This window comes from Setaria italica, chromosome IV (assembly GCF_000263155.2).
Source record: "Setaria italica strain Yugu1 chromosome IV, Setaria_italica_v2.0, whole genome shotgun sequence".
NCBI lineage: Eukaryota > Viridiplantae > Streptophyta > Magnoliopsida > Poales > Poaceae > Setaria > Setaria italica.
In genome coordinates, this window is record NC_028453.1 from 12,210,289 (window position 1) to 12,225,754 (window position 15,466).

General features: G+C 43.5%; 1 protein-coding gene across 1 annotated transcript; it reads left to right on the forward strand.

Annotated features, from left to right (window-relative positions):
* The first annotated feature begins 203 nt into the window (after positions 1 to 203).
* Positions 204 to 6,129, forward strand: LOC101761749 (aldehyde dehydrogenase family 2 member B7, mitochondrial). The gene is made up of 11 exons (XM_004965148.4): positions 204 to 550; positions 2,111 to 2,248; positions 2,431 to 2,573; positions 2,661 to 2,814; positions 2,912 to 3,141; positions 4,191 to 4,280; positions 4,367 to 4,540; positions 4,638 to 4,775; positions 5,132 to 5,269; positions 5,393 to 5,454; positions 5,584 to 6,129. The coding sequence occupies exons 1-11, from the start codon at positions 442 to 444 to the stop codon at positions 5,855 to 5,857; spliced, it is 1,650 nt and encodes a 549-aa protein (XP_004965205.1). The 5' UTR covers positions 204 to 441; the 3' UTR covers positions 5,858 to 6,129.
* Positions 6,130 to 15,466: the final 9,337 nt, after the last annotated feature.

A 15,466-nucleotide genomic window follows, 5' to 3' on the forward strand; every position in this document is an offset into this window, starting at 1 on the left:
TCACACGCACACGCACCCTATCTCCGTCTCCCTTCCATGTGGGCCCCACTCCAATCACATCCACAGCAGCCAGGCCCATGATACCCGTTCCAATAAATGCCAAAAATGCCCTCGTTTTGACACCCGGGACTCCAACCAAATCCCGGGCCTATCTTTATCAAAAAAAAAAATCCCGGCCCTATTAAAATATCCCCCTCGCTCGCTTTCCTCCCCAAAACAAAGCCCAAATCCAAGAGGGAGGCAAAGGGGAGGCAGCCGGCAGCCATTACTCCTCCAGTCCTCACTCCCACCCGCCACCACCACCGCAGCAGCTGCTGCTGGGGACGCCTGCAAGTACAGGAGGATATCCGCTTCCATTACTGAGCGGCGGCGGCGGGTCAGCAGCAGCAGGAGCCAGCAGAGGGTTCGATTCCGGGGGCGCAATAAATTCCCCACGCACCCATGGCACGGAGGGCCGCCTCCTCGCTCGTCTCCCGCTGCCTCCTCGCCAACAGGGCCGCGGCCTCTGCCGGCGCCGCGCCCGCTGTCCCCTCCGCGCTCCGCAGGCCAGGTATCGTCTCGATTGATTTCATTTGATTTGTATCGCTCCGCGCTTCTTGGACCTGACCTGCATGACATGATCCCTGAGGCTCATGTTAATAAGCGAGCAGTCGCGGTATGATTTCGTTGACCGCTCCGTATCCTGTGGCCTTCTGTTTCGTGCTCGTTACGAAGTCTCCGATTCCTACTGGTTCTTGATCTTGGTTTGGTTGGTGAGCATAGGGCACCATGTTTTTTTTTTTTTGATATCACCGTTTGGCTGCAGCTCTGTTTTTTCTTTTCTTTTTTTCCCCTTCGATACCTTCAAGGGACCGGGATGCTGTGAGTTCACCCTTTCTTGTTGAGCTATGGATCTGAATCCCCAGTGTAAAGGTGCCCCGCTTCTGAATCCCTTTAGATTGGTGACAGCCTTTGGTTTGCTTTCTTTTTAATTATTGGTTCATAGCTGACCGCTGATGTGAAAGTTGAATCTTGTAGATTTCGCCCCCTTTTTAGCGCGCAAAAAATGTGATTTTGGCCTCTAATTTCCACTAAAGGGGATCCTATTAACGGAACGATCATCTCATCGTGATCCCCCGTGGCTCTCCCCCTCCCTCTACCGCTCTACTACGTGTGTGTACTCTACGAGCCCTCATCTCTTGGACTTGGAGAAATGGTCCTGGATTCCTGGCAGCTCGGCCATCACACGTTACTTTCACCCACTGTCTGTTCCCGTGTCCGCTCTGCTCAGCTGAGACGAGACGGACGCAGCCTACCTGAACAGTGGGAGTACCGGAGTAACATGGACAGGCTTTGGGGCCATTTCCATATTTGCCCTCGCCCTTACGACTCATGATGTGTGGCTTCTTGGCCTTGCGCGTCATCAGTGAGTCACGGAGTGAATAGGAGTTCGGACTTTCTGTGTTTCGTGTGCTCTGGGGATAAGATTTTCCGGGACATGATAAGACGCCGAGTTTTTCCTCCAGTCCTTATCGGTACTGTGGAAAATCAGAGCATTTCGATGTCTGCAGTTCTAAGTCTCCTAAAAATTCCTGTCACATCGAATGTTTAGATACTTGACATCGAATGTTTAGATACTAATTAGGAGTATTAAACATAGATTAATTACAAAACTAATTGCACAGATGAAGTCTAATTTGTGAGACGAATCTATTAAGTCTAATTACTCCATGATTTGACAACGTGATGCTACAGTAAACATGTGCTAATGATGGATTAATTAGGCTTAATAGATTCGTCTCGCGAATTAGTCTCCGTCTGTGTAATTAGTTTTATAATTAGCTCATATTTAGTCCTCCTAATTAGCCTCCGAATATTTGATGTGACATGAATTTTAGTTCGAACTAAATATCCAAACACCCTTACCTTATTTACCTTATTTGCTTACTACTCAGCTTCCTGGATTATTGGTGGTGAGGCTCGCCTAGTCACTTTCATAATTCTACATATTGCAGAAGTATTGTCACGTCTGACCATCTGGCTCCTGTACATCTGGACCTCATTGAGTCCTGACACATTTATGAGCAAAGTACTGTCACGTCTGACCGCAGTGCACGAATTCTTCCTGCAGTTGGGACGCGCGGGCTGTTGCCAGGGGTCCTTCAGAGGTTCAGCACGGCAGCTGTAGCAGAGGAGCCCATCTCGCCCCCAGTCCAAGTGAACTACACAAAGCTCCTCATCAATGGCAACTTCGTTGATTCCGCATCCGGTATGTTACTTCCATTTCATTCCTATTTGAGTGAATTATGCTACTTCAGCTGGTTAGCATCAGTTCAATTAGTTATCATGCAACTGTAAACCTGTTACATGGCACATGCTTATTGTAGCTTTTCGTGTTCTTGATGATAACTCAAACTCATCATGTGCGATATGCATTTTTCATCTCATCAGGCAAGACCTTCCCAACTCTGGACCCTCGTACGGGGGAGGTGATTGCTCATGTGGCTGAAGGTGACGCAGAGGACGTTAACCGTGCTGTTGCTGCAGCCCGCAAGGCTTTTGATGTGGGGCCATGGCCAAAGATGACAGCATATGTAAATACTCATCTTGAGATTTTAGTTTCCATTTTGTCATTGTGACCTTCAGCCATGCTCACAGCTGGTTGGAGTTTATCTTTGCAGGAGAGGTCCCGTATCCTGCTGCGATTTGCTGATTTGATCGAGAAGCACAATGACGAGCTTGCTGCTTTGGAGACATGGGACAATGGGAAGCCATACGAGCAAGCTGCCCACATTGAAGTACCGATGGTGGCCCGTCTTATGCGTTACTATGCTGGTGACTGCCTTTTTTATATTAATTGACGAAAATTTTCAAGAATAATACAACATACTTACATGTCTGATTTGGTTCAATTTCTTTTGTTTGTCTGCAGGTTGGGCTGATAAGATCCACGGGCTTGTTGTTCCGGCTGACGGTCCACACCATGTACAGGTCTTGCACGAGCCAATTGGTGTTGCAGGTCAGATCATCCCATGGAACTTCCCACTTCTGATGTTTGCCTGGAAAGTTGGCCCTGCTTTGGCATGTGGGAACACTCTTGTACTCAAGACTGCTGAACAAACTCCTCTATCGGCTTTGTATATCTCCAAGTTGTTGCATGAGGTTCGTGCAAATAATATTTCATGTTTTATTTGGTTTTATTAGTATGGGAATTCAATTAACAATCAATTATTGTAATTGCACTTATTGAATTTACCTTGAGAATAGGCTTTATTTCAACAGTCAACCCCTTTTTATGCTTCATGCTTCATTGATTTATGTTGTGTTTTATTGGGAATAAAAGCCGCTATAGTATTAGTCAAACATGTTCTTTTTTATGTATTATATGATAGATGTATGGAGTGATATCTTAAACTTTAATGTTATTTTACTAAATTTGCTCCCTTGAGATGCTATGCACCATCACCACTCCCAAGAGGGTAACATATTAGAAATAAAAACAAATTATGTTAAGCCAAATGTTTCAAATTTCAGTACACTGAGTCAATTGTTTAGTTCTCTGTTGATGTGGTCTTGTTCCAATGCATATACAGGATCCTTGTTTCAATGCATATATAGGATATGGTTGCAACGCAGACTGCAAAAGTTTAAATAACTTATGCAAAATGTAAAGAATGCACCTCATTTTATCTTGAGGGCTAAAAATCCCAAGGCAATCCGTAATGGAAAATCATATCTTATTCATATAGAGAAATATAAAGGATCTGCATGCCTACTTTGGTAGGCATTGATTGCGAAAGTTTAGACCTGTGGATTAATAAGGTTAAGCAACATCTTTTTGAGCTGTGGATGAAAACTACTATATTTTAATCAGAATTATTTAGAAAACAGGAGGGCCAGGCCCCTGCTTACAAGATGTAAAAATTAGAAAAATATTGTGATTTTGCTTCAAAAGAAAAATATTGTGATTACGTATGTCTCGCAAGTATAACTGCATTTACAGATCTAGCCATGCTTGAGTGTTTTCAAGATGTAAAAACCAGAAAAAACAGTGATTACACATGTATTTCAAGTATAACAGCATTTACAGATCTAGTTGCACATTGAGAATGCAATGGACTGGTACAGATATAATATATAAGGAATAATTTTTTTATAGCCTGTAATTTTATTTTTCAACCCGAGCTGATCATACCTTGGATGTTATATAGGCTGGACTTCCTGAGGGTGTCGTGAATGTCGTCTCTGGTTTTGGTCCTACTGCTGGTGCTGCTCTTGCTAGTCACATGGATGTTGATAAGGTAGGCATTTCTTGTATTTTCTTATAGAGAATGGCCAGAACAACAATACACTATGAGTAATCATATATTTCTTTCCTTCAACAAAGCTTGCATTCACTGGATCTACCGACACCGGAAAAATTGTTCTTGAGTTAGCCGCAAGGAGCAACCTTAAGCCAGTGACACTGGAGTTAGGAGGCAAATCTCCTTTTGTCATCATGGACGATGCTGATGTTGACCACGCTGTTGAGCTTGCTCACTTTGCCCTGTTCTTTAACCAGGTATTTATTGGCACCATGTCAAAATTAGCATGATAGTTGTGGAGTTAGTTTTTATTTCTTTTACCAAACGTATTTCCTTGTCTTATGAATTTGTAAGGGACAATGCTGCTGTGCTGGATCTCGCACGTTTGTACATGAACGTATTTATGATGAGTTCGTGGAGAAGTCCAAAGCTCGTGCATTGAAGCGCGTCGTTGGCGATCCATTCAGGAAAGGTGTAGAACAGGGCCCTCAGGTACATATTGTTCTGATTCAGCATGTTTAATAATTTATCAAGTTTCCAACTTCTATAATCACATTGCCAGCCATTAATTTTTTGGAGCTTCTGGAGGTTTGACATTTGCTTCATGTAGTAGTTACATCACCAACCAACTCATACCAACTTCTCAGTTCACCTAGTGAGCTATTACATTGCCAATTATTCTTCAATACAACTCATGCAAATTTAACCATTCCTTCAATCAACAAAAACCATACAATAGAATCTTGGAAGTTTCTTCGTTTGAGATGGATGACAATGTTCACTATTGTGACTCTAAATTTCCTCCACATTGGGACTGATGATAACTTGCAAATTTTGTTCATTTGTAGATTGATGATGAGCAATTTAACAAGATCTTGCGCTACATTAGATCTGGTGTTGACAGTGGAGCTACCCTTGTCACTGGTGGTGATAGGTTGGGTGACAAAGGTTTCTACATCCAACCAACGATTTTCTCAGATGTGCAGGTAAGCTTTGACTGCATCAAAGTACTATTGGAAAATTGTTTTTTGTCTCTTGCAAGATATGATTAATATTCCACAAAAAACAAAAAAAGTGTATGCTTAATATTCATGATCTGGCTGGTATAGGATGGCATGAAGATTGCTCAAGAAGAGATATTTGGGCCTGTCCAATCGATCCTCAAGTTCAAGTGAGTATTATGCTCTTGTCCGTGTGTCTAATATCTGAAACTCTGAGTAATAGCCAAGCAATTAACAATTGCAAATAAATCTTAAGCTGCAATCAATTAGGTTTGTAACCTTTTGCCCTGCTTCAACAGAGATCTGAATGAGGTTATCGAGAGGGCAAATGCAAGCCAATACGGATTGGCCGCTGGTGTGTTCACCAAGAGCTTGGACACGGCCAACACCCTGACACGGGCACTCAGGGTCGGTACCGTCTGGGTGAACTGCTTCGACGTCTTCGACGCCGGGATCCCCTTCGGTGGGTACAAGCAGAGTGGCATCGGGAGGGAGAAGGGCGTCGACAGCCTGAAGAACTACCTGCAAGTGAAGGCCGTTGTCACCCCTATCAAGAATGCCGCCTGGTTGTAGGTGTTGCATGTGTGTGACCCTACTGACATGGACTGGGAAGTCCATTTCCTCTCTACATCCCGAACAATGTGAAGATGGCGATAGTCGGATCGATGACGATGAAGAAGGTGAAGAACAACCCTAATAAGATTTGCCCTAATAAGCCCTTCTGGTTGGTGCCTATCTTGTGTAATTGGTTCCTCTCTTTTGCTTTTGAGACACAAGACTGTTATATTGTAGCAACGGATTTGTGTTCATTATGAAAAAGAAGTTGGATAATATTTGCGATGGACATGGAAGTAGTTGGACAGCGTCGAATCCAATTAAAACGCTCAGACGTGAGCTGCTATTATATGCGAAATTGCGAAGGAACTACGTGGTTTTTTTGGATAGCAGAGCATGTGCCCACCCACGGTTACGGGAACCGATTCTTTTTGGACTTTGGACAAAAAAATGAGTCAACCTGCATAACACAGTATGGCAGGATGTGGTCCTGTTTGTGGTGGGTGACTGAAGATTCAATTTCTCGAGATCCAAAAGGGAATTGATACTATAAGTAGAGACCGGGGATGCACTGCCAAATTCTCATCACGAAATTTCTAGGTCGGTCCGTTCCCGAAGGAACAAAAAGATCGACCAGACGGGAGGTGTTGTGAATGGAAACTTGAAGACAAAAACTCTTTATTTGATAATATAAGTCCTGAAAAACTTTTGAGTGAACGGGTTCCTAAACTTATCATGGGGTGTCATCTAGATCTTTAAACTCTCAAAACACATTTTTAGATCCATGAACTTGTCTCAAGATGCCACCCGTATCCCTAAATTCTCAAAACATATTTTCACGTCCTCCAACTTGTCTTAGGGTGTCATCTGAGTCCTTAAACTCTCAAAGTGCATTTTAAGATCCTCCAATCAAACGCTGAGCAACACATGCATGATCACTAGCATAAGGTGGTTGTGAAGGCAACAAGCGAGGAGGAAGCATTGCCATCAGCGACAAGTGACAAGTTTTAAGATTTGAAAGTGTATTTTGAGAGTTTAGGGACCTGGATGAAACTCGAGGACAAGTTGGGGGGGTCTAAATATGCACTTTGAGAGTTTAGGGACTCAAATGACACCTTGAGACAAGTTCAGACATCTAAAAATGCATTTTGAGAGTTTAAGAACCCGAATGACACTAGACAAGTTCAGGGATCGCTGGTATTTTATTTTGGTGCCTTATATGACATCGGGTTTTAGTTTTGTTCCTCCCACGACACTGCTGTGAGTTTGTTGCATAGACGCTGTGAAATGGACTATGGAAAGACCAATTTACCCCTCTGATCAGCATGAAACTAGTTTTTCTTCTCATTTTCCTTCACTGACACTGAGGGGAAAAAGTTTTTGTAAACAACTATTTTTGAAATCGAACAGTGCCTAAGTATTAGGTAGCCAAAATATGCATAAATTACAGATGCACATATTTGTTAGAGGTCAACATTTTGGCATTTTGCATGGTAATATTTCAGCATATTTCACGGCGTCAAGTGCATATTTGAACAAATCGCAAAATGTCAACAGGCAGACATTAATTGGCACAAGGTCAACATTTCAAAGTGCTACTACAAGTTGAACATCTGTTCAGAAATATTCCATAGGACCATAGCTACTACAAGTTCAACATTTGAATGTGCACACATATTACATTCTGGTCCCAAGATCGACATATAGATGTGGCCATTTAGTCCAAAACATCAACAGGAACAAGAAGTTCGCATGACAATACTGGTTCACAAACTGATACTATTAGATTAGAGAGATTCTCATTCGTATCGGTTCATTCGTGCCACAAATGAGCCGGTACTAATAAATCATTCGTGCTGGCTCAAATAGACCATTCATACTCCTTGGGGAATGACAAGTCATTACATGAGACGCCAGGCTGCAGCGAAGAAAAACGAGCCGAGGCGAGCTGGGCTGCTACGGGCCAGCTGATTCTGTTAAGCTGCTGGGCTGATTGCTGCTGCTGGCTGCTGGGCCGCTAGCGGGTTAAAAGCCAAAGCTGGCCGAAAGAGAGAAGGGAAAAGAAAGAAAGAAAAAGAGAAATGATTTTCTATTTATTCAAAAGGGATTCAAACAACAGAATTTAAATTTGAATCTGAACTCAAGCAACCAAAAACAATGCACAGCACGAAGTGCAACAATAAATTCCTATGATTTCTTAATTATGTTAGAAAAGGATCTTAATGCTTAATAAATAAAACCTTAATGCTATAAATATACTCAATAAACCGTTGATGCTGCGACAACATTGATCGAGAAGATGATCTCTAATCGAGGGTGGAGCGATGAACGACTCCAGCCCCGATAGAGAGGTACGAATACCGTCAAGGAAGCGGACAAGCTTACCGCTGAGATGGACCTCCTCATGAAGAGATTGGATGACTTCACCAAAGAGAAAGCTGCCACGTCCAACACCGTTCAAGCTACGGATTCTCACATGACATGTGAGGTTTGTGGAAATACTGGACACTTAGGGAATAATTGCCCCGAGACTCAGGAGGACGTGCTGTACATGAACGGCAACAACAACGGATGTCGTCCACAAGGAGGCCAAGGGTGGAATCAGCAACGCCCTTACCAAGGAGGTAATAACGGTAATTCTTTCACTCCTAACCAACCCTCTTTCAGAGATCTAGTTTTGGGCAAGCTAAGATCAATGGAAATTTTACTAAAAAGCTAGCTGCTAATGAGAAAACCTTGGATAGCCTCCACATAAAACTTGATGGTCTTTCTTCTGCTTTTAAGAACCAGTTGAGACCCAGTTATTTCAGCTGGCCGCTACTGTTCCTTCTGTTGAGATCGGGAAGATCCCGAGGCAACTCGAGTCTTCTTGAGAAATGTTAGTGCAGTGACCGTCAGATGGGGTAAGCTATCTCAGAACCATTTGTTGCTAACCATGCAGGAAAAGCTAATACACCAAGAAAAGAATCATGGGATGAACTAGTAGCGACAAACAAGGAAGATCCGGGATACCCGGCGATCAGCTGTTCAATATGTGGCTGTCACATCGAGCAGTCCCTTTGTGACCTTGGAGCAAGCGTTAACATCATGCCCAAGGTAATGTTTGAAAGATTGAACTATCCTACTCTTTCCCCTACCTTGATAAGGTTGCAGCTAGCCGACTCGACGATCCGATACCCCGAGGGAATAGTAGAGAATCTTTTGGTAAAAATCCAAGGTTCCTACGTCTCCGTGGATTTTGTGGCCCTCGATATGGAAGGTGACTTGGGAGTGCCACTCATTCTCAGGCGACCATTCCTAAATGGCGCAAAAGCAAGGATCGATGTTGGAGCTAGAGAAATCTGCTTTTGTATTGGGAGGAAGAACATGATATTCAAGTCACAACCAAGGGAGGAGCAATGCTACCTGATCCATCAAGATGATGAGTGGCACAGGGAGTGGACGGAGCCACATCCCAAATCCAAGAAGCCACTGACCGCACCGACAAAACCTAAGAAGACCAAGAAGGTGTGGCAGAAGGTGGAACGAGCGTCTTCATCCACTTCTCCAGGATGGGACGCCGAGTGGTAAAACACGATGGAGAAGAAACCCACTCGTCGGACTCAAAATGGTGAGCCCTTCGTCAAAAGGTAAAATTGGTAGTTATCTCATATTTTCCTTTCAAAATTTTGATTTTCCTATCATTTGATTTTTTCCAAATGCATATTTGATTTTTCCAACTCACATTTGCATGCTGGAATTTTTCTAGACATTTTCCCTTTTCATAAAAAAATTCTGAAAATGATTCTTGAGCTAAATCTCTTTGAAAAATCTTCTGAGCATTTATTGAGCAAACTTTGCCCGAGGCACCCAGGCATGACGTCATGTAGCCGTTGGGGAGCCGTGGGCCAAAGTTGTCAGCAAGTGAGGCCAGCCAGGGGTTGGCCAAACCCAGCTGACCGTTGCTGGGCCCCAGATTTAGCCAACGGCTAGTAGCCATTGCATTTGGTTGGGATTCGGCCGTTTGCGATTTTTGCTCTATAAATAGAGGGGCTGAGGGGGTGATCTTCATCCATTCAACACATTTCATTCACTCTCTCCCTCTCCACTCTTTGCTCTTGAGTTTTCTTGGAAGTTTTGCTCAAAGTTGAGTGCAAGCAATCTCTCTCTCTTGATTTCTTTGCTGCAAGATTGGGCAAGCATTGGAGGAGCAACTTCAGGTAAGGATTTCAGTCAATTACACTAACCCATTTTGAGTTGCTCTTGTGTTTCCTTTATCTTCGGTAGCAAGCATGAAGCGGGTTGCTGGTACGTTTAGGAGGATGATGGGTTTGAGGTCATCCTGTTCGTGGGCTAGCGCGAGCTCTCCTCACTCCTCCGAACCAACACCGAGCCCAACCTCGATGGACTATGAAGAAGAGCAAGCTGAACCAAAAGTCAAAGCTATGGAGGTGGACGCAAGTGCTACCCCCTAACTCGACTTGCAAGGTGATCGAGAGAAGCAAGCCTACGCCATCCTCAAGGACCGAGCCTTCGGTCACACTAATGCCTATGACTCGGAAGAAAATAGGTATGGATATTGACTTCACCTCTATTTGGTCTGCTATTGGATGGGATGAGTTTTCGCCGGTTGAGGAGCTTGGTTCTCGGCTCCTCACCATCTAGTTTCTTTGCACTCTTCGGGAGGTGACGAATGGTGTTTCTTTCTGACTCTACGGGATAGAATACCATTTTACTTGGAAAGAACTTAGCCATCACCTTGATTTTTGTCCTTGTTGCGCTATTTCTCTTGACAAAGCTTGCCGTGATTTTTCTCGACATGGTTTTTGGGGTGAAATCTCTGGTCAGATTGTTTATGGAAAATTTGCACCTTGGTGCAATGAGATTCAGAATCCGACTCTTCGATTGATGCACAAGTGGTTGGCCATCACTCTCTTTCCAACAGAGGATGTTAGGCCCGTGCACAATGATGAGTTGATAATTTTATATGCCATGGTCAAGAAGATCAATATCTCCCCCATCAAGGCAATGGTTCAGCAATGGCTTGGGAATTTTAAGATGATGGGTCCCATTGAGTGCACTTCTTTGATCACTCGCATTGCTACAAGGATCGGGGCTCTAGAAGGGATTACGATTTCTTTCATTGAGACACCTCGTCCTCACATTAGCGAAGTGTATTTGGTTTATGGCCACACATTCAAGAAGGACCCAGATGATTCTTTGGTTTTCTTCTTTCGTGGCTATACAAATGGGATCCCGTTACCTAACCCAGGGCTTCGTTTGTATAATTGCCAGTCGCTGACCATGCCTCTTGAGCCACAATAGGAAGCTCGTAGGAGCAATGTTTCTAGTGGCAGGATGACTAGGAGGATGTCAAGGAATGCAGCCATGCAGCGGCCGCCACCACCACAGCCACAGCCACAGCCTCCCGTATCTACAGTGCCGGCAGGATGGGCTCCGATTGGGTACATGCCTAGGGTTACACCTGGATATGCTCCTTGTTGGGACCAGCCCTCCTATCAGCACGGGGCGAGTAGCTCGGTGTGGTAGAGCACGGGCAGTGATGAGTGGGCCCAACCGATCCATCGGGATCAATCCACTAGTTCCAGCTCGGTCGTGTTCCTTCCATGTCAGCCACTTGGCGCTCGTTCTCAGCTCGAGATGACTCTGACCTTGCTCAGCAGCTGAGTGAGCTCACCATGCATACTAGCGACATGGAGGAGTTGTTGAACCAGCACCTCCAGTCCACTCAGGATTGGCACTGATAGACCGGTGGGATGATCCACGAGATGCAACAGTTCCAGCAACAACAGCGACAGGAGCTACAGGCTTACTTTCATTGGATGGGGTACAACCCCAACCAGCAGTAGTGAGCCTGAAGCTAGCTTGGGGGAGGACCCCCACAAGAGAGGTAACTTATATCTTTACCGCTTTTAGAATATGCATGATAAAAACAAATAAAAATCTAAAAAACTAAAAAGACCAAAAATATTTACTGCTTTCTTATGCGCGGTAAGAATGTTTTAAATCTCCATGGTTGAAATGATGAATAGTTGTTCTGTTTATTTCCTCTCATATGTGTTGCTACAACTTATTATCCTACCCATGCTTTTGAGTTTGTTGGCTTGCATGATCAAACCTTAGCTTGAAACTTGTGGGTAGCAAAAAGCATGATCCATGTCTAGGTTGTTGTGAGATATGATATGGTAGAATAGAGTTACTATGATCTTGTTCTATGTGATGCTTGATATCCGGATTTTTATTTTTGAAAATGCTAAAATGATAAGTTCCTCAATGATGAGAAATTCCTATCCAAGGCCATATGTGATCCTATTACATAGCTTCCACATATGCAGCTTGTTCTCTCATTGAGCTGTCAAATTGTTGTGATCCTTAGTGAGAAACTTGTCATACTCCCATGATCAAGATCACGTACACACCACCACCATTTTCTATGCTTCTACAGTGGAAGTTTGCAATCATCATTTCATCCATCCACAAAATAAAGCTCCATGTTGTTCTATGACCTCTCTCTCCAAAAGTATCCTTACAAAAGAGACTTGGGCTATGCAAAAAGAAATAAAGTATATCCTCATGAAAGCATGATGAAAAAAAGAAGAAAAGAGAAAAAGATAGCCCATGTCTCCAAAGAAAAAGCAAAGGAAAGAGAAAGATCATACAAAAAGGAGTCCATACACCATCCACCATATTCACCATACACACACATGCACATCTTCTCCATAGGATCCAGTCTTTGAATTAGCAACAAATAAGAAACAGGTATGCCTTCATTCTTCCCTACCTACAGCTCCACATATAAGCCTATTAGGAGTAGGTTGTGAAAGAAAGGCAATCCTATGCCTTGGTGAGGAATCATACACATTGAGCAATCCGAGAGTATCATTTGAGGAACTTTGATTTCTTTTGAAATTTTTTGCAAAACCTCCAGATTGATAGTTGATCAAAGGATGAGTGAATGGTGCTTTATAAAACCATTCTATCTCTCAACCGTCCAAGACAAGGTGAAGCTACATTCCCCACAGAAGTAAGGTAAGAGGTAAGATCAATGCCAACTTATTCAATTCTTGGTAGAATATTTTGTTGTAGGCTTGGCATAAGTTAGGAATACAATATAGTAGCAACTCCTAATCAACCAACCTAAGTCTTAGCATTTGCTCGAGACGAGCAAAGGGCTAGCTTGGGGGAGTTGTTGACGGTCGTTAAGTACCAAATATGACCGTCAATATACTCAAGAATAAAGAAGGATTGGCATTTCTTACATGCATATTTGGTTTTGAATAATGTAGTTTCCGTTGTCCTTGGAGAATATTTGGTTGCAGGTGAAAAAGTACAAAAGGATGGAGAAGGCACCCTCCATGGATCCAAGAAGTACACTTTTGACCAATGGGAGGTTGCCACACGTACATTCCATGGATTGAAGGGCCCACAAACTACCACAACCACCTCAATCCATCGGATAACGCACACAACCGCCATTGGGACCAACTAGATAGTCACTCGGAGAAAGGTAGTTACGAATGGGGCGCACAGGGAGTCAGCCGAACCCATGGTTCGGCCGAACTGCCCTTGTGTCCTCTCTTCTCCAGCTTCCATGTGGCACTGCCTTACGTCGGTTATGGGAAATTCCCTGAAGATTTCCTCGCAGAACTGCCTCTTGGAGCCTACAAATATGAGGGGAGGGGCTCTATTCTAGAACACACACAACTAGTGATTCACTCTTTCCCTCTTATTTTTCAAGTTAGTGGCGTTAGGCTAGAGTAGCTCTCCTTTAGGTTTCAGGTCTCCTTGGAGTCTAGGGTATGGCTATTGTATCTTTTATTCCTAAGTTGACTTTATTCTATTCAAAGTATACATCTTCTTTATATAGTGTTGTGCCTAGTTCTTATATGCATGAGTTAGATATATACCCTTGCTATGTTGATGTGCTAGGCTTATACACTCATATGCTAGTTGTATACCCTTGCTATTGTTGTATAGGCTTTTATACGCCCATGTATGCCTTGATACCATGCTTCAATACATACTTTGTGTGCATATATACCTTGTGTAGCTTAGTTGATCTATACTACGACATCGATTCAATGGCAATTTCTATGGCGGCTTCAGCCATTGATACAATAGCCCAGTATGGCTGGAGTGTTGTTAACAATGCAAGCATGGTGCTTGGATTGCTTAGCTTCATTGGATATGAGTTTGCCCCACGGGCTGCAGAGGTAGGCCGCATGTGGTGACAGCCCTGTTGGTCATTTTTAATCCTCCATGTTTGGGTACGCTGTAGGAGTTTGTAAATTAGTAGTAACTTTGCTGGGCGGAACCAGTACGAGTACTGTCTCCCCATGTGTACCTGGGTACATAGGCCTGAGTTCTATACAATGTGTATGTATGTGATGCTTGTATGATCTTTGCTGTATATAGGAAGTACATATGAACCTAGAGCTAACTCTTAGTCCTTCTCCCTAGCTTAGTTATCTTGAGATGAATCATGTGTGTGTCACACTACCTATCTTACCTTTACCTTGAGTATTGTCTCTATCCATCTATGGTATATTCATATGCATAGTAAACTTTTTTGACCTACCCGCCTTCCTTTGGGAAATATGATACCCTTGGGAATATTATTGGGTGAAATACTACAACGGTATATCCGTGCACTTGTAGATTTATTCGTGATCGTTAAATATACCAACAATGACTCCTAGCTCCAGAACTCCAGCATGATCTTCCTTGCAGGGTGATCACGCTGGCAGGGGTTGAGCTACACTAACCCCCGACAGCTGCACGGCCCTCGGCTCTCTGGAGAGGTGTCCCTTAAGCTCCTTCTACTTCTCTGCTACTTCACATCGAGTACATCATCTTCGATTATTGGGCTCATTGTTTTTTTGGGGTATTTATAATCTAGAGGGCGCGTGGAAAAAATTGGAAGGCGAGGGGGTGAAGGAAAACCCCAGGCTTATCAGCCTAGGAGGGTCCAGGTCAATCGCCTTGGGCCTTCCTTTTGCCCTCTCACATTCTGCTTAATCCCTAAGTCTAGATGCTCAGGAGTCTTATTTTCACTTGCATGTGGGCTGGCACGTTGGTAGCTTCAGGATGAGATTGATCTTCAATAACTTTCCAAATCTCCACTTGATTTTCTTTGATTCCTCTTTAATCCTGAAGTGATCCTTGCCATATCTTCATAAACTTAGCCCTTAAGTCATCTCGGAGGATTGATTGCCAAAGATGGGCGTCAGAGGACCCTAGGCCGATCGGCCTGGGCTCCTCAGGGCTGATCGGCCTAGGCCCTTCCTGGGCCCGTTGGCCTTCATCTTCAACTAGTTCATTGCTCGTTTAGTGCTTTATCCAAAAATATACTTTTAAGTCCAATTTCCTGCAAAAATAGAATATCCTCCAAAATATGTTGCACATGTGAAAATGACTGGTTTATTAGGTGTGATCAATAGTTTAGGTATTAAATTCATGTCATTATTGAAGATAAACAGGGGTAAAAGTGTGTCAATAATGAGCGTCAATAGCCAGGCGACTCTGGCTAATGGCTCTACATTATATCCGAACATGCAGGATTATAATGGACCACCTACGGCCTACCTCTAGTAATCCGTGGGATATAAGGCAAATGAAGGATAAACC